This window comes from Babylonia areolata, chromosome 6 (genome assembly GCF_041734735.1).
Source record: "Babylonia areolata isolate BAREFJ2019XMU chromosome 6, ASM4173473v1, whole genome shotgun sequence".
Lineage (NCBI taxonomy): Eukaryota > Metazoa > Mollusca > Gastropoda > Neogastropoda > Buccinidae > Babylonia > Babylonia areolata.
The window spans coordinates 37,443,535-37,462,928 of record NC_134881.1 but is presented as its reverse complement, the minus strand read 5'-3'; the positions used below and the strand labels follow the sequence as shown (position 1 = coordinate 37,462,928).

Genomic DNA, 19,394 nt, shown 5'->3' with positions numbered 1-19,394 from the left:
TGTGAAAAATAGAAAAAGAAAACAAACAAAACCAAAAAAAAAACTACAAAAAAAAAGAAAAAAAAAGAGCAAACCTATCAAACATGACAGATGATTCTTTTTCTGCTCTTTCTACTGTATAGGGTGTGCTCATCTACATGGTTAATACAAGTACAATCAGTTTCAATCAATATTACCAAAATAATAAAAAAAACAAAAAAACAAACAAATAAAACATGTTCACCTTTGACTTCTTGGATGACTTCTTTTTGTCGGGTGAAGAATCACTGGAACTATCTCCAGAGCTGGACCTGACAATAAGTATATCACAACAAAATTAAAAATATTGCACTGAATACAACAACAAAATCTCACTCAAAATTCAGCGAAGTGTAAAAATGCATTCTTAATGAACAACAGAACAAGGTGTCAGCCATTTTGGTTCAGCTGTCAGTATAATCAACGATAATCAGAGCACCCTGGGTTGACATCTATCAGTGCATGAATATATGTGTCAGGATTGTTTGGCCCCAACTGGATTGCACCCAGTGGCATGTCATTCATACAACCACCTCTTGTAATGGTGGAAAATATCCTCACCTCTTTCTTCTTCATACAAAAAAACCCACAGGGTCACAACATGCGTCACTGAATACTGGATCCAATCTTTCGTCTCTTCATGAATACCAAGTGATTCCCCACAACACCATCACACCAACTGAGTGTTCTGAAACATACCTGTGGCGTCTTTTCGGTGAAGATTTTTTGGGTGACCTCCTCCTTGGCGAGGGGCTTCTTCGGCGTGGAGACCTGCGTCTGGGGGATGGTGAGCGTTTTCGAGATCTTGATCTTCTACGGGAAGGACTGGATCGTCTGTTGTGTGGGGATCTTGACCTGCGGCGAGGGGAGCTTCTTCGGGGTGAACGCGAGTGTCGTCTTCGAGATTTTGACCTGAACAAAAAGTGTATGTAAATATCAAAGCAAATAACAAATATATATAAAAAGGACAATTTTCAAGAATGCAAGTAACAAAAAAAAAAAAAAAAAAAAAAAAGAAAAAAAAAAGAAACCGTACATACTGAAACAAAATCCACAAAATGTGGATAGGCTTGAACAGTAATGTAAGTACACTCCAAGCAACTTTTTACATTCAGTTTATCAGCTTGTTTGGTCAAGTTTACAGATATTTTTCTCCTCGCAGAAAAGAATCTTTCACAAAAATCTGCTGATTCCTGCTGAATACAAAGAAAATACGGGTAGAATTCTATCGAATGAATTCTACCAACATAAAGGAATCAAAGCAAGCACACTTGAACACACATAAACATACACACACACACAGAGGCAGATAACCACAGCACCTGCAGACACACACACACAGTGAGTATTTACCATGATAAACACAAAAGAGACAAGTCAATGTATACCCTGATCGGCTACGACCCCGGCGCCGTCTGTCATTGCTCCTGGACCTGCCCCTTCTCCTGCTGATGGGGGATTTGGAGCGGCTCCTCTTCTTCTCCACCTTCTCCTTCTCCTCCTTCGCCTTTTCCTCAACTGGGGCCTTCTCCTCTTCCTTTGCTTCTGGCCTGGCACAGCGCATGTGAGAACTACATTAGCAGTGATCCACTACAGGAATGTGAAACAACAGAGATAAAAGGAGGACCAGGCAACTGAGAGATGTCTTTCAAAGTTTGATAACATATCTGCTGTTGTAAAAGAAAAAATTCTTGTCACAAGTGAGGTCTTTCTTATACATGACATCAGTATCACAATTCTAATGCATTCATGTTACAAAATCAAGGCAGAGACAATGCATGGTAGTAAAAGTATTATTTTCCACAGGAATTCCCATTAAATTTTAGGTTCTACATTTCATCTGATATAAATAACACTGGGGTAAGAGCAGTCTGCTCTAATCTCAAAAGGATCTATTTCAATTTTTGTAATATTGGTTTTTTAGAAAACAATTTCACACATGTTAGACAACACAGAAGGCAAACGCTGTATTTCATGACTGGGTCTGACAGGTAAGCACTGTATAATAATTGCTGAAAAATTTATAGAGATATAGAGATTTATCTATTTATTTACTTTTTAACCGACATGAATTTTCTTTAAAAAAGAAAAAAAAAGAAAAAAAGGTCTTACTGATACTTATCACCCAGCTCAATTTCATTTCTCTACAGTTTGTAGTAGCTGAGAAAACCCCATCCTTAATTATAACAAGAACACAAACACACTCATAGATGCACAGACAACCAAAGCATATCTTCTTTCAGAATGAGCTGAGAACAAGGATTTCTTATCTGCAGGCTTAAATCACTAATTCAAGCATTATCTTGTCTTATGTACAGGATGAACAATTTGCAAGAACTCAAATCTGTCTGAGTGGCACTGAAAACCAAAGACTGATGATGAGAGCAGACTTACTTGACCTCTGTAGGGGGCTGAATGTCCGGAATGGCCTCCGGATCAACAACAGATGTCACTGCCTCAGGTATGTCCTTCGGGGGCTCTGCTACCTGGACTTCTTTCACCTCCACATCTTCTGCACTGGGCTGTGTCTCCACCGGCTTCTCCTCCCTCTCTCGTTCCTTTTCTGGACTTCTACTCTTGGAACGGTTTTTCCTGCAAAAAAAGGAGGGGAAAAAAAAAAAAAAAGTTGTTAACAGCTAATCAGAAGCTAACATCTAATATAGGAACAATGAAAATATAGTAAGTAGCATTTGCGTAGATATCAGTGAACTGCTATGCAACAGAATGCCGAGTCATGCAGATCTAATTATTTTGCCTCTGACCCAGCTGACAGCATGTTGAAATTTCATGGCGGAAACCCACCATCTGGAATAACAAATAATACTGTATGATATTCCATTACTTTCTTCTATCCTTTTTCTTTCTCAATTTGTGCAACTTGAAAGTAGTGTGTGCCTCATTGTACTGGAAATATCCAAAATGTGTTCTACTTTCATTGTACCTCTTGCAGAAACTGCACCAATATGAGCAATATATTGTAACCTTCATTGGTTTTAAGAGAATGCTTACCTATTTGCATATACAAGTCAAAATACAAATCAACATATTAACAATAACTGTGAATAACAGATGTTTTTGAACCAGCACAAATTAGAAGCATCTTCACAGAGATGCTAGGGTGGAAAGATCAACATCTATCATTTTGCTATTTAGCATCACTAGCCACAAACGCCTGACCAGTGCTTTGGATTTATAAATGCAAAGGTCTCACATTATGTGATGCAGCTCATATGAATCAGTCCATGTGCTATGACACCTTAAAACCAAACTGTGGAGACAAGGGCAAAATAAGTCTAACCCCCCCCCCCCCCAAAAAAAACAAAACCAAACAAACATGTACGTGGAAGTGAATAGGCAGATTTTTCACTTCTTTTACACACTATGCTTACACATAGAATACTCAAAATAGAAAATACCCCCCCCAAAAAATAACAAGAGAGGCAAGGCTTTCAAGACTCACTTGTGATACACTAATAAAAAAAAAACCAAAACCAAAAAACAAAGCTTTTTATGTCTTGAGTATAATTTCAAAATGTAATGTTTAAGATGAGAAAGATCAGTTTAAAGCAAATTAAGTCCCCTAGCATTAATTACTGAGTAATTTCCCTTTTTTACTATCTGCACCAAAACGTTTGCAAAATAAATAAAACTTCCATGCTTAGCAAAAGAAGTTCCTGTTTGAACGAAAAATGATAATAATGACTGCTTTTGTTGTTGTGTCAGAATATCAGATCAAAGTGCCAAGTTTAGAGAATACAAAAAAATATAAATATAACAGTAAATGCAGTTTGCATATAATTAGGCTTCATTTTTTTTTGTGTGTGCCCATCCCAGAGGTGCAATATTGTTTTAAACAAGATGACTGGAAAGAACTGAATTTTTCCTATTTTTATGCCTAATTTGGTGTCAACTGACAAAGTATTTGCAGAGAAAATGTCAATGTTAAAGTTTACCACGGACACACAGACACAGACACACACACAACCAAACACCTGGTTAACTCACTCCGGACGACGGGACGCTATAGCGTTCGTGACGTAAGGCACGGTTCCGGACGACGGAACGCTTTAGCGTTTCCAACATTTACAAATTTTTCCATGCTTTCCTTTTGAGGAAGCATGTCAAATGGACCTTCACCAGCCATCCCGAATGTGTGAAGGGTCAAATGGAAAGTTCCATCGTAAGTTTCCGTGAGAACATACTCTCTGGCAAGTGACTGAGTTCAGTACCCCACATGACAAGCTAATCTGCATACATATCAACAATGGCATCCCAGGCGAGTTCGATTGGAAATGTTTTGGAGCAAAGTAGATCACGACGGCGGCGTTTTACTGCTGCTGAAGTGATTGAAATGCTTCAAACTGAAGGTTCTGACATCGATGATGATGATGGAGATGGTGATGAAAGTATTTACAGTGAAAAAGTGACCAGCAAGAAGATACTGACAGTGACTCAGCTTCAGAGGTCAGTGCAGAGGGGGAGGGAGGTGGACGAACACACGCCGCGAGCAGAGGGGTCAGTGCGCCAAGTACTGTGAGCGATATGTCAGTGGAAGGGTTCATTGACTTTCTTATGCGTGACTGGCACGAAGACCTTGGGTTTTTTCCTACTCTGCCTCCTTTCTCTGGCTCTCATGGCCTGCATGTGTCAGCTGATTGCCACGCCCCCATTGACTTTTTCAACCAGTTTGTGACAGAAGACCTGAATTCTATTGTCACAGAGACAAACAGGTATGCACAAGAGAACATTGTGGCTAGAGGCGAACTTAAGAGGAGGAGTTTATTCAAGCAGTGGCCAGATAATGGTGTGACTGTGAATGATTTGGTGGGTTTTCTGGCCATTTGTGTGTACAGGGGAGTGGTACATAAGCCAGAAGTGAAAGACTACTGGAGCACAAAACCCATGCTCTGTAGCCTTTTTGCTCCAAATGTAATGAGCAGGGACAAATTTAGTTTGATTTTGGCCATGCTCCATGTCAACAACAATGCTGACTACATCCCTCCTGGCCAAGAAGGACATGATCCCCTGCACAAAATTAGGCCAGTGTACACACATCTCCAGAACAAATTCAGTACCCTCTACACTCCCCAAGACAACATCAGTGTGGGTGAGGCTATCTGTGCTTGGAGAGGAAAGTCAAAATTCAGGGTACACATGAAGGATAAGCCCACAAAATGGGGTATCAAGCTGTATGAACTCTGTGAATCTGAGACTGGGTATGTTCACAGATTTGAAATATTTACTGCAGAGTCTAATGTGAGCAATCGCCCAGTAGATGTCATGAGGCTTTGTGAACCACGTCTTGACAACGGCAGGACTGTCTATGTAGACAATTATTATGCCTGTCTGGAGCTGGCTGAGGCGCTTGTGGCTCGTGAGACTCACTGTGTGGGGACTGTGCGACCCAACCGCAAGGGAATGCCTCCTCAGCTGAAGACCCAGCCACTACCACAACGGGGCCAAGTTCAGGCATACAGACAAGGTAGGTTTGTTTTGATTATTATTGTTGCTTGAAATTCTAAATGCAATAACTATCTATAGTTTTGTAAAATATTTCAGTAATGCAAATAAAAAGATTATGTAATGAATGAAAAATAAAAATAAACACACACACACATATATATATATATATAAAATTATGTATGTATATATGTAGTGTGTATGTGTGTTATTTTTGCCAGGCTGATAGAGACAGCAGAGGTAAGTAAGAGAATACACTACAACTGTACAAGCACTTTATTTTCCACTGTACTGTTTCAGGTGCAGTTGCTGTCCTTCGTTGGATGGACAGGAAACCTGTCCATGTCATCACTACTAAAACTGATCCCACCCTGATGATAAATGTTACCACATGGCGAGGGGAATTCCGCAAGCCAGCAGCTGTCCAGGACTACATCCTGAACAAGGCTGGTGTGGACAAGAGTGACCAGCTCCTGTCCTACATGCCACTCAACAGGAAGACCATGAAGTGGTGGAAGAAGCTGTTCTTCCATCTCTTCATCCTCACCCTCATTCAGGCTTCTATCCTGAACAACATCCACCTAAAAAAAAACTGGAATCAGGGTAGAATGTCCCTGAAAAATTTTGTTATTGCTGTTGGGGACAGCCTGAATGAGCGGTAACAGCATGGAGTGGCAGTCACTGTACAGCAAGCCGCTGCACAACATGATCCTGCAGTTCCTGGGCCATCTACTGCTTCACCAATACAGTCTCCACTGTCCAGACTGAGTGGCAAGCAGAATGAACACTTCTCTGCCACCCATCCCCAGTGGCAGGAAGAACTACAGAAACTGTCACGCGTGCAGCACTCGCAGGAGGAGACACCCGAATGTCCAGATTCGGCAGACCCCCAACTGGTGTAAAAAGTGTGGGGTTGCCCTCTGTGACAAACTCTGCCAACCCAACAAGACCATCACCTGCTTCCAATTATACCACTCAGTTCAGAACTACACTGACTACTAGGAAGACGGTGCTTGGGGACTGAAATATCCGGTGTGCCAGTGTGCTTCCCCTCCCCCCCCCCAAATTTCCCATGTGTAACAATTTGTAACATTTGCACATAATATCATTTGTAATTTACCTTTTTTTTTTATCCTGAGCAATACCCACTTTATTCAAGTTATTTTGTGCATATACAGACCTTTTCCCCTGTGACTGTGTGTTCATGGAGCTGATGAAAGTATGTGACTGTAAGGTGATCCTGACCTAAAAAATTGGAGTATTTTCAACATGGCACATATAGCAAACATATTCAGGTAGGAACTTTCATATTTTGGCATGAACTAACCCAGCATGTCAATAACCTGTTCTGAAAGTTTCATTTTATTCCTTTGTGTTTTGTATTTTTTGTTATTTTTTTTTCTAACCCCTTACAAATGGGAAGAACTACAGGAAGTGTCACGTGTGGGGAAAAGCAAGGGAGAAAACTATCCGTCCCGAGTGAGTTAAAACATAGACTCACTTTGTTTACACATGTGAGTCAACAACAACAAAAAACAAACAAAACAACAACAACAGCAAACCAAATTCTTACCAATGCAAGATGGTGAAATCTAGATCTATACCCCACCATGACAAAAACGTTGCAATACATAATGGTACACAGCACACTACTCACTTTCTCTCTGGGGAGCGATCCCACTTGTCCACTTTCTCTCTCTCCCGACTCAGCTGCTCCTTTATCTGCTCCTCCTGACGACGCAGGGCAGCGTTGACCCGCTCCTGCTCGGCCTGCCACACAACCAACCATGTGTCAGCTGTGCCCTGTCACACAACTCTGGAAAAAGGCTAGAAAAGAAACCAGCTGATACACTGAAAGTGTCTCGGGGTAGTTATTAAGTTCAGTTAGCATCCCCAAGGAATTAGGTAAAGTCAGAGGATAAATGAAATACCATTCCCCACTCCTTCCCAAACCAAACCACTTCCTTCAAATAAAAAAAAACACGTAAACAAACCCCCATAAAGAAAGAAAGAAGGAATAGTGTATTAACACACACATTCAACACTACAAACTGACAAATTACACACAAACATGTACAATTCCAGTCACCATGCCCAATTAGTGACTCACCTGTCGTTTCTTGATTTCTTCCTTCTTCTGCTCCAGGAACTGGGTTGGGATGCCAGTGTCATTCTCCTGAGCACTGCACAGCAGATCCCATAGCTCCGCCTGAAAGATCCGAGCGTTCTTGGGGTTCAGGAATCCCGTCAGGTTGATCTGCATGTCCTTGGAATCAGGGAACTGCCACAACACAGAAATGGGAAGGTTTCCCTGCTCAACACATGTAGTGACAAGCTGTGCCAGCACACAATTCCTCATCACTGCCATCACAGTCTTTGTCTCTCTCACTAGTCTAAACTTACTTTGCAACCAACACTTAATCTATACTCAAGATCAAAACACCATAAGTCTAGAGACAATAAAATAAATTCCTATACTGACACATGGGTGGGAGATCGAGAGAAAACAAAATCTTCAAAAATCATAGTGGCCCTGCAGATTGCCTCTTTTTTTTTTTTTTTAGCATGGACAAAAACTAGGTAACAAGCCCAAATATACAGCGTTTATGTTATTTTGTGCTGTTCAGCTGAAATAGCTTAAACACATTTAATTTCATATTAAGCGCCCCGTAATATGATGCAGTGTCAATTTGCGAACCATAAATATTACAATACATGTGCTTGGTCTCAACCACTGCACAAGTTATCAAAATCATGACACTCAACCTTAGGAACGCAAAAGCTCTACTACTCTGGTAATTCTGTTCTAATGAGAAGAATGAGCTGTGCTCACTTTTGAACCACCTATCATTTTAAATGGCTGAAGTCAGTCATCATTCAGCAATATTCTCTTTCATCAATAATATACAGAAACATGAACATTATAAAAAAAAAATGGTCAAACATTACTTTTTAATTATGTTAAAATCAGAGGCATGCTTTTACAACCCAGTCTCACAGAGGAAATGTGTCTGCTGCTCTTTGGCGAGACAATGCTGATCTTAAAACAGTGTAAAGCCGATATGGATTCTAACAAAATTTCAAAAAAGTCTACTCTCTAGCTGCAGTGGAGTATACACATGTACAGCAGTATAATTCCAAGAGCTGTTGCCAGATTTAACAGTAAATGAATGATGCCACATTAGGACTGTAGGATATGCCTTGGATACAGAGCAATACCAAAAAAATCTACACTGTGTTCTAAACATACATTTTTAGAAAAATGTCTAATTTATTTTTGACCCATCTTGCCTTAAATCTGTTTCCCCTGAAGAAACTGAACAGCTTCAGCAGCAGAAGAGGTGCACAAGATTTTACATCAATGCTTAAGGGACAGTAGCCCACTTGTTAGGTGGGGCTGACCAACTTAAAGCACAAATCCTCATCTACTGAGCCAGTATGTCTTCACCTGTTTTACACCTATCAGGTTTAAATCAACTGTAAAACTTGCAACTCCCGAGCAAGACTTCTTACTCAAGAGTTGTCACAGACCACTCTGTCCTCCGCGTGATTCCCTGCAAGAGAAATGCACAGATTAACACCATTACGTCTCTCAACTTTTACACTTACAGCATGGGACTATGGAATGTCAACACAAACACCTGTCTCTAAGTGTTTCATGCATATACATTTTCCATTACACTGCTGATAACAATGAACGTCTTTCTGAATGATTTATTTCTTTATCAAATAAAAGCTTATAGCAATTTTTAAATGTGTGCACAGCTTTTCTTTCACTCACCAAAGCTGTAAGTCACATTAAAACCTGTCTGATGTGTCATAAGTTTTGAAGCAGTGAATATTCCCAGTTGTGATTCTTAAGCATTACTTTAAACAAAAACACTGTGCACATACAAGTGCACTCACACAAACCTGTACACGAAACTATGGCATATCACTTATCACTACACATCTGGCATCAAAGACAAAGAAGGTAAATCTTTATTCTCCCCAGTTCCTGCCCCTACAGTCAGGAAATCAATAAAATAGAATGGAGATGAAATGTCATACTCATAATAATGTAATTCTTTTTGTTTTGTTTAACCAGCTGAGTGCCAATAAATTTTGTAAAAAAAAAAAAAAAAAGTGCTCTCCCCTTGCCAGGGTATTTTGAGGAATTGGGGATAATAATATTTTTAAAATCAGTACAAAAACTATGGAAGATGCAGAAAAAAGTGAACATTTTTGTGAAGGAAAATGAATGTAGGTAACTATATCTGGGCTCCCCCCCCCCAATTAATTTGATTGTTGGTAACTGTTCAGCCATTTAAAATCAAGATAATTTTTGCGCAACAAAAAAGTATATTTCCAACTCCACAGAATGGCATCCATGATAAAGAAAATCAAATTACAGCTAGAAACAGCATGCCTATTGTCAGATTATACATGTAGAAGAAATAAAAACAGGCTATAAGTTTATACAAAACAAATCTCAACTCATTTAGACATGAAAGTCAATCACTAACCCAGTAATGACAAACATGGGTATAATCAGTATAAAAAGACCATCACATTCTCAGAAACTGGGCAGGCAAGCTTTTTGACAGCTATGGGCTTTCCCAAGATAAAGGGTAAAGTTCTTTGATGACATGCACTCACTCCAAGTTGCGCATGGGCTGATTAAAATGACTGCTGTACATCTGGCTTGCTTCCTGTTCAAACAAGTCAACCATTTGATCCAGTGACAAAAAGTGTTAAAAACAAAAATCATGTTTCATGTCCAGTGTATGTTCAACACTGAGATTCATGAAAATCGTGGAGCACTGACCACTGTCTATTTCCAGCGGTATGCATTGAAATAAGAATTCACTGATGTCCAACTGTCACGCCATGCCACCCCCACTTCCAAACCCTCTGCCTGGAATTTGACTTTTCGTCTTACTCACTCCTCTCCCTCTCTTCCTCTTCGTCCAACACTCACTGCACATATTCTCAATTTCTGTCAGTCATAGCTGCTTGTTAAAAAACGCCGTCAGATTGGACAGATGGACTGAATTATCATCAAATGGGCTGGCAGTTTCATCACTGTGGTTGTCAATCACCTTTGTGTTTATCAGACAAGAGAGATCATTCTTCATCGCTTTTGCTGTCCATAATCACAAGCAAACCTATCAGAATTGTCTAAATCTGCAGACTGACCACCTGCTTTACTGGACAGTTTTCAACACCTTTTTTTTGGGGTGGGGGCGGGGGGTGTGGGGGGGTATGATGCAAACCCCCTTTCCATGCACGTATCACTTGATCAGTTAGCAAATCATCATCGAGTAGAAAGGGGTCTTCTACCTGATGGATGTTCATTTAAATAGTATTTTTATAATCTAGACACATCAAACTAACCATTCAGTATCTGTTTATGTGAACTGAACCAAACTCCAATGAAGGAAAACTTGGAATATATGCAGGACGTCAGTGAACGTCTTATAGGCACTATGGCAACACTTTTTGTAGGACATCAGCTGACGTTTTAAAGGCACTCAACTGGTTAAATACAACATCAGACTATGACAGAAACAGACAGAGAGCATCTAGTGAGAGGAAAAGCTTCTGAGACCAAGTATGGTGTTGACTGGTTGGCATTTGATCACTTACCCCATCTAATTGCATGTAGCAAATGAGAAAAGTAGCCTTTGAAGTGTATGGGAGGGAGAGGGTTCAGGGGAGGAGTGTGTGTGTGTGTGTGTGTGTGTGTGTGTGTGTGTGTGTACACGAGCACGCATGTGTGTGTGTGTTTGTACACATAAATGTGCATCAGTGTGTGTGTGTGTGTGTGTGTGTGTGTGTGTGTGTGTGTGTGTGTGTGTGTGTGTGTGTGTGTGTGTGTGAAAGAATAGCAGATTTACCCTAGGTCAGCCAGTTCCTTTGAAGTATTCTTTACACAGTAAAAGCTAGCATAGCCTTCATTATGTTTTTTTAAAGAAAAAAAAGGGACACAAATTCAGAATGCAAATCTATTTTTTCAAAACCATGGTTAAATTAAAATGTGATTTGAAAGAGAAAAACAAACAAACACAAAGAAATACTGTACACTCAATACTGTTTGACACTGCTTGGCCAGAGAACTAACCCACCACCTTTGATGAGTGAAACAAGTGTGCACAAAGAATTGTCTCTGAGTGCCCCCCCCCACCCCCAACCAGAAGTTAAGGCGTCCTTGAAAACGTCACTCAGGCTAGACACTTGTACATTTGCTGCAGGGAAAAAAGCACTGACACTGGTCAGGTTCTGGCACTAAAAGGATGGAACACATTGATGAAGGCCGTAGAGGCAAGTGACAGGAATATAAATAAAAACACAAAGCAAACCTTGCAGCTGCCATGCAGGCCGTCTTTGGAAGGGCGGAAGAGGAGCGAGGCTCCGCAGAAGAAAAGTTTTAGCTAGGTAAATACTCCCACAATGAGCCTGCCTTGACCTTGTCTACTGGTGACTGTGGCGGCCTTTTTTATATCATCATCGCTAATGTTGGAAGGAAACAGTTTCAAAAGTGTAAGTGTGAGGCAAACACAGAGGCACAACACTCACTCACTATATAAAACTACTCTGCACAAGTCCTACAGCTATTCACCATTCCTTCAATCAACTCAATGAAGACTGCCGTGTCCAAGACTAATATGCCAATAGAGGACCTACACTTTATCAATACCAGTAACTATGCTCTGCATGAGGTAAGGCCTTCAAGACTCACATGTGAAACCCACTTTATTGAACACTAGAATTATAGAATAGGTGTGGGGGGGAAGGATTCTGTAAAACTACTGTTTGGCAGATGGATATCTTTTAATGATACAAAGATGCGACCTTGACCTTTGACCTCAAACTTTTTATTTTATCTCAAAGAAGTGGTTATGTTATGGACCCAACCAATCAATGTACCATTTTTTATGAAAATGGATACGACTAAGCTCTTTGATACATGCAGACACATCTGACCCAAAAAACTCTTGTTGGGAACAATTTTGAAAATTTTCCGGAAGTTTCTTTCTTTTTTTCTTTTTTTTTTTCATTTTTTTTTTTTTTCATATATAACATTTTAGGAACACTCAGATCATCTGCATTCATCAGCATACTTAAACGCTTTCCTACTTCAAATCATCTTTTTAAAGGCTGATTATTGCACAATGTCCAGAGTTGTTTGTGCCCTATTTGCATTTCTTCAGGAGGTCATTAGAGAGAGGCACAATGCAGCTGGTTTGTTTTACTTCACAGTGGGCAAGAAAGCCAAAAATCAACTCGTCTAAACAAATTTAATTGTCTTAAATACACAACCAGCTGTAACAAAATACAACAAAATTTAGACAGTTGGCATCACAGTGATTCTACATTTTCCCATTGAGCCATGTTGCAACCTTGAATCATGACCCCTTCAAATCCATTGGGTTTTTGTTCACACTGTGGCCAATCACTGCACCAAGTCTACTTGCATTTGCTGAGAAAATGCCAATGGAAAAGTTCACCATATACATACATAAGTGCATGTATACAAACTGAATAACATATAAACAATGGAGACTTGGTGATTACACAGACTCATTTTGTGGGTAAAAAAGTGATGACGAGCATGATCTAATTTACCTGATCAAATTCAAAATAATCCCTTGTAACTGATATATACTACCAACCATAATTTGAATGATAAATTATATTCCATACACTAAAAATATGTCCTCAAATGTTTTATTAAATGAACTGATCTGTCAATATCTACCAAAAAATGTTCATGTTTTTCAACAAAAATAACAGTGACATCCCAAAATACATTATCTCTGTGCATTTAGCTGAATCAAGTGAGAAATAATGCAACACTGTAAGAGGTACACAACACCCCAAAACACTTCATAAAGATCAACACTTGAGCAATGCCTTGCCTGAACATATACAAAACCATTTCTCATACATCACCAAAGTCAAAAACCATACTCACCGTTAATATGTTCCATAAAACTAACGTCAACAAACTGGTCACTGGTTATTGCCGACTGCTATAAAAGCCAAAGCGCATATGTCTTTTCTCTCAACTCTCCACCAAAAATCCTCAAAATATAAACAGACATGCACATAACTTTTTTTTTTCTTTTTGAAATTGAAAGAAAAAAGTGATGATTACCCTTGTATCCAGTTGATTATAAACAAATTCAACGATAACGTCATCTTCAATGCCCAGGAGTTCTGTGATGCGTGACGCAATCCATGGTTTGAGGCTTTCCATGTTGACTTTGACCATGTCCACCTTCAACACAAACATCAGTTGTTTTCCTTCAGCATTCAATGCAAAATTAATATACACTCAGTGTGTGTAATTGTAAAAAGACAAATTTCCTTGCTCTAATTACTTGAGTGAGTGAGTGAGTGAGTGAGTGTGTGTGTGTGTGTGTGTGTGTGTGTGTGTGTGTGTGTGTGTGTGTGTGTGTGACCCAGACACTACTAAAGATGACCACGCTGTTCGTCTTTGTGGGTGACAATTCATTGATGTCATCCTACCTACCCCACAGGAGGCCTGGCTACAAAGGAGGTGCAGAGTCTTCTGGAAGAAAGGGCAAAGAAAGGATGCAAGGTTCTACTGCCCTGACTGCCCCAGCAAACCAGCACTGTGTCTTGAAGACTTTCTGCAAGTACCACACATAGCGGTTTTTTTTTTACTGACGATAGATGCTGGGTGAGTACACCCTTTTCATTCTTTGTGTGGACTGTGTTGGAGTCTTATGGACCTGGACACTGTTGCTCAGCCTTGACAGTGTGTGGTTGATCACAAGAAAGACTGGTTGATAACCTGGTTGATGTAGCACCTACATGATGGAATGACAGTCCCCCCCCCCCCCCTTTTTTGTGTGTGCATTTTATGGAATTTTTGTGTCAGATTGACTCATTATTTGAACATGTGAGGATCAAAACAAAATCTTGGTTCATTTTCCTTTTATTTGATATATACTTTTATGCACTTATCTTCAGTACTTTTTGAAATAAAAGCAAATTAAAATCATTGTTGTGTTCTTGTTTTTCTGAAAATTTTCTCTGCAAAGGCTATAGCAAAACATACCAGCAGTGAAGGGGTTAAGTCAGATGCACACTGAAACTTGAGCAAGTTGATGGACAAACACCTTTATAAATCCATACTACAGCATCAAGTATGACAGTCACAGTGAAGTGCATCTGCATCATCACCACAGGCTTTTAAATGTTTGCTTGCCAAATTTGGGGAGCTAAATGCTACTCCTCAGTGATCTTTTCTCTTTCACTCTTAATTGATTTGTTCATGCCAACTGATTTATGTATCACTTGCAATCGCTCTGTGTGAGTTCTGCAATCCTGGATGATGATTATGCTTGAGCATATTGAACTAAACATATGGTGTGTTTTGAATGTGTTGGCACAACGACCCTGACAAGTGGATAAGTTGCATCCAAACAAATGTACACCAAATCTGATGTCACCACAAATAATCATAAAGCACTCTGCAATGTATGGAATCAAGCAAAAGATATTACATTTTTATGTTTTTTGTTTGTGTTTTGTTGTTATTGCTTACAAGTCTAAGGTAAATATCATTATTCAGACAATTGAAAAACCTCACAGTGTAAACAAAAAATCTCATGAAAGACCAAACATACCAGATGCATTCAAATTATATTAATACTAAAATAACAGCATAATGTTGCAAATGGGTCTTAGTCATTTCTCTCACTCTTTGTATACATTGTGAATTTTCAAATGTTTTACTTTCATACCTTTCTGTCAAGTCCATCTCCAAATTTCATTGACTTCATCAGCTTCTTCCTTTTGTCAGCAAAACGTGTGTCCTGCTCCGACGTTGTTCCCTGAAAAAGTAAAACATCAACTAGCTCTCAGGACATGCCATAAAATTTTATCAGGGCTGATCATGAGACTGATAGCAATAGACCGCAGGTGAGTTCTGTGCATACATGACTTTTAGAGGCGTCTCACATGACCTGAGCTCTTGAAGTTGATTGGCTCTCCGAAATTTTGAGCAACAAACTTAAAAAGGCGACCAAGAGAGGCAGAAAATGCGGAACAGCAGGCTTTTTATTTTTTATTATTTTTTTAAAAAAATAAATATTTCTTGCTCTTTTTTGTGTGTGTATACAATGGCACTTCATTGACCTGAGTTTGTAGCAATGGACTGAGGCTATCAACTGAAGAAATGGAAGACAGCACATGTCTGCTGGTTTAGTCTATGTGATGTCTGTCAATTGCCTCTGGCAATGCTTGAATTTCGAGTGAAAGTTAGATATGCATGCGCAAGATCCAAGATGGCTGTGGAACTCTCCAGCTGTCTTATCAATACAACAGCAAAACTGTCCCAACATTCTCAGCAAATAGGTAAATATCATATTATATATAAAGTACTAAAAAGATTACATTTAGGATTTTCAAGAACCCCCCCCCCCCACCTCCCTAAACTCAAGGACATACCAGAACTCTGCTGGAGTCAGTGGCATCAATGGATGCGTTATAACTGAAATTGACGGTTTGACAAATCAACAAACTAAGGATCTGGCATCTAAAGGATCTGATGTATTAAAAAATCCAGCAAATGCAGCACTTCAAACTTGGGACATCTATGTTCTCAATGATGACATTCTTAAAAGGAATGTTCCATATGTTTACTGGACTGTATTAGAATTTTGCTTGCTGCTAGGATGATCAACAAAACAGTCCATCTGGTGCATATGTGGTGGATGGCGGGGAGGGAGGTGGTCTGGTGCTAGGTTGGGCAGAAGGAAAAGTGAGGGCAGTGAGTTGTCTTGGATTCAAGGGCGTTTACAGACTCATGTTACTGTTTCCAGTCAAATTAGGTTTCACTCATATCATGCATTAGGAGGATTCCTACCGTGTACTTGTAGAGTAGCTCCTGAGAAAGGTAGTCATGATGTCTGCAAGTACTGGCACTATGACTGCATAAAACAACTAAAACTAAAGTTTATTTATTCAGATTCTGCACCAATTTCTAAGAAATGATCTTGCTATTTATTCATATAAAATTTTTTGTCCAAATTCCAATGTTTGAGGTTTATAGATTAAAAAAAAAAAAAAAAATTCTGGGCAGTTTCCAAGAAAATCTTCTTCCACTTGACAACCAACATTAGTATGTTGATGAAAACTGCCATACTGTTGGAGGTTGGTGTTGGTCACAATTCAGCTGGGCAAACTGAGGGATGTGCTATTAACTGATACAGTGATAGAGGAGATGGGGTGCAGTCCACTGTGTGTTCACATATCCAGCTAGGCCAATCAAGCTGATGTAGAGAGGGAAGAGACAAGGGCCGAGGACCGAGCCCTGGGGAACATCTGAGTTGGCTGAAATATTTTCTGAGGTAGCTCCTTCCACCACAACTGCTTGTTGCCTGTCCTCAAGAAAAAAAATCTGATCCAAGTGTTGAGCTGACCTCTAATTCCGTAGCACAGTAATTCATGTACAAGCAGGTCATGGTTGACCTTGGTCAAAGACAATTGTATCCACTTTCCAGCTTGAATGTGGTTTTGTCAATGTAACCGAGCAGCTGTGTTTCACAGGACTGTCCTAGTTGGAAGCCATGCTGTTCTGGGCAGAGGATACCATTGCTCTCCAGGTATGTCATGATGTGGCTGGTGACAATGTACTCCATCATTTTGCTGGCTACGCACGAGAGAGAGACTGGTCCATAGTTTTCTGCCTTGCATCATTTTCCCTTCTTGAAGTGTGATGTAAGCCTGCTTTCAGTCATGTGGCAGTGTTCTGGTGTTGTAGGAAGTGCGGAAGAGCAGGGAGAAGGCTGGGGCAATCTCTTCAGCAACTGTCTTCAGGAACCTGGTTGTGATGCAGTCAGGTCCACAGACTTTGTTGGGGTTGAGTCTGAGAAGCAGCTTTCTTACTCCTTTCTCTGTAATGCTGATGTTGCTGCATGTGGGGTAGTGGGGTAGATCAGGTGGTAAAGGACATGCTGGTTAAGTCATCGGCTGTGATGTCTTCCTTGCAGCTGAAGACAAGACTGGAACTATTTGTTCAGGACTTCAGCTTGTTCATTTGGGTCAGTGATAAGCCTTCCTGCATCTTCAAGAGCAGAGATGCCAGAGCCTTTAGTCCTTCTTGCTTTAATAAAGCTCCAGAACTTCTTTTTCAGTGCGGTTTGGTCTGTTGTGTCTGTGATGAGGTCTTCTATATATCTCCTGTACAGATGACACAGGCGTTTCTGGACAAGCCACTTGAGAGCCTTAAATCACTTGTGCACCTCTTCATCACCAGACTTTTTCAGTTTTTCCACCACCTGTGGAGATGGTCTCTCCTTCAGATTGATTTTCACACTTTCAATCCACGGATGGATTCGTTTACTGTTCATAAGTTTGTGTGGGACATGTTCAGTGAGGGCATTTTTCAGACCCTGGCATAGCTCTATCCAGATCTCTGCTGCTGTCTTCAGTGAAAGTGGACACTAGATGGTCATTTAGATGTTTGGTCTGCCTCTTATAAGTGAACTGAAAATATTCATGAAATGTACACTAAAAAGAATATCATTATAGTGTTCAAATGCTTTGGGTTGAACTGGTTTTCAACAGTTGAAATTCTCGGTAAGTGGAATTTTCGATTCTTTTTGTTTGACAAATGAATGTCTTACTCACACATAATGAAGTTATACAGAATGCAATTAATACAGGTCCTTTAATAAGTAATGATTCTGGGTAATGGTCTATTCTACTGCATGAAAAGGTTGACCTCATAGCCTCATGTTATACTTATAGCCTTATAAATAATTACAGCCGGGTTGCCACAAAGTGACAAACGGCGCATGGGCCACGCCATGTCAGATGTGCCGATGTGGTATTAGTTGTTGGCAACCATTGTCATTTTTTGGCAGTTTACCCACGAAGATACAACTGCGTGTACGTATCAACTAATCCATCAATAACCATATTATACAACATTCACATCAGAAGTATTAAAGCAAGCGAAATTTCGCTGATCCCGTTTTCCCGAAATCTAGATAATCATGCCGATGCAGTGATCGAGTCGAGAGGTCGTGCTGCACAAAAATGCCATCTCGTTTCCCTATCATATGGGCAAAAACAACTGTTATAAGTTTCAAATTTGCAGCCATGAGGAGCTAAATGCAACATCTAAAAACAATCCATTAATACGACATGGCATACAAAGCATAATTATTTATTTTTCTTTCTGCATACCTTGAAGAATCCGGCGTCCGCCATCTTGGATAATTCAACACCACGCACGAACGCGTTGTTTCCCGCAAAGTCACGCTGAAAGATCTATCCCACAATGCCTTGATGCATCACACATGGTGAATTGGGTATTTTATTTTCCCCGGCGAATGATTTGATGTATGGGGAAACAGACTGGTCAAAAGGCTGTTCCATGAGAATGTCTCACACTGTCAGTCTTCAGTATCGTTTCTTCACAGATAAACATTGAACGAGCTGGTGTGCACTATGCGAAGAAATAAATGAATAGACATGATACAAGTATTCAAGATAATTAATAAAATGGTCGACACTGACCCCTGCACCTTCTTTTCTACTAACAAACTCCATGTTACCAGAAGTTCAAATACTAACCTTTTCACAAAATTTTGAAGAACAAATATTCGTAAGTTTTCTTTTAGCTTTAGAGCAGTTAAAGGATGGAATGCACTGAATAATTCAACAAAAACAGCTAAAACTATTGACCAGTTCAAGAATCTTCTAGACAATGACTCTAAATCATTAATAAAACCATTCGATTTTGATGAATGAACATTTAAAAAATTTCATACGCATGTACGCAACCCTAAACTATTTCTATATTAAGAAGGGGCTTAAAAAAAAAAAAGTTCCAAATTCTGTACCTGTACCTGTACCTGATAAACAAGCAACAAAATAACTGATCTGCACAG

At 39.8% G+C, this 19,394-nt stretch overlaps 1 protein-coding gene across 6 annotated transcripts in view; it reads right to left on the bottom strand.

Annotated features, from left to right (window-relative positions):
• Positions 1–18,750, bottom strand: part of LOC143282984 (uncharacterized) — a 37,020-nt gene extending 18,270 nt beyond the window's left edge. For 2 of the 6 annotated variants that reach the window (XM_076588932.1, XM_076588934.1), the window contains exons 1-9: positions 18,688–18,750; positions 15,237–15,326; positions 13,619–13,741; positions 7,589–7,759; positions 7,136–7,248; positions 2,413–2,610; positions 1,407–1,568; positions 718–930; positions 224–290 (exon numbers count right to left, since the gene is read on the bottom strand). In XM_076588932.1, coding sequence (XP_076445047.1) covers positions 224–290; positions 718–930; positions 1,407–1,568; positions 2,413–2,610; positions 7,136–7,248; positions 7,589–7,759; positions 13,619–13,741; positions 15,237–15,326; positions 18,688–18,711 — 1,161 coding nt within the window. In that variant the 5' untranslated portion in view covers positions 18,712–18,750. Of the gene's footprint in view, positions 1–223; positions 291–717; positions 931–1,406; positions 1,569–2,412; positions 2,611–7,135; positions 7,249–7,588; positions 7,760–8,991; positions 11,970–13,618; positions 13,742–15,236; positions 15,327–18,687 lie in introns of those variants that run through there. The other 4 variants (XM_076588933.1, XM_076588938.1, XM_076588935.1 and 1 more) reach the window with 4 other exon arrangements.
• Between the last annotated feature and the right edge of the window lie 644 nt (positions 18,751–19,394).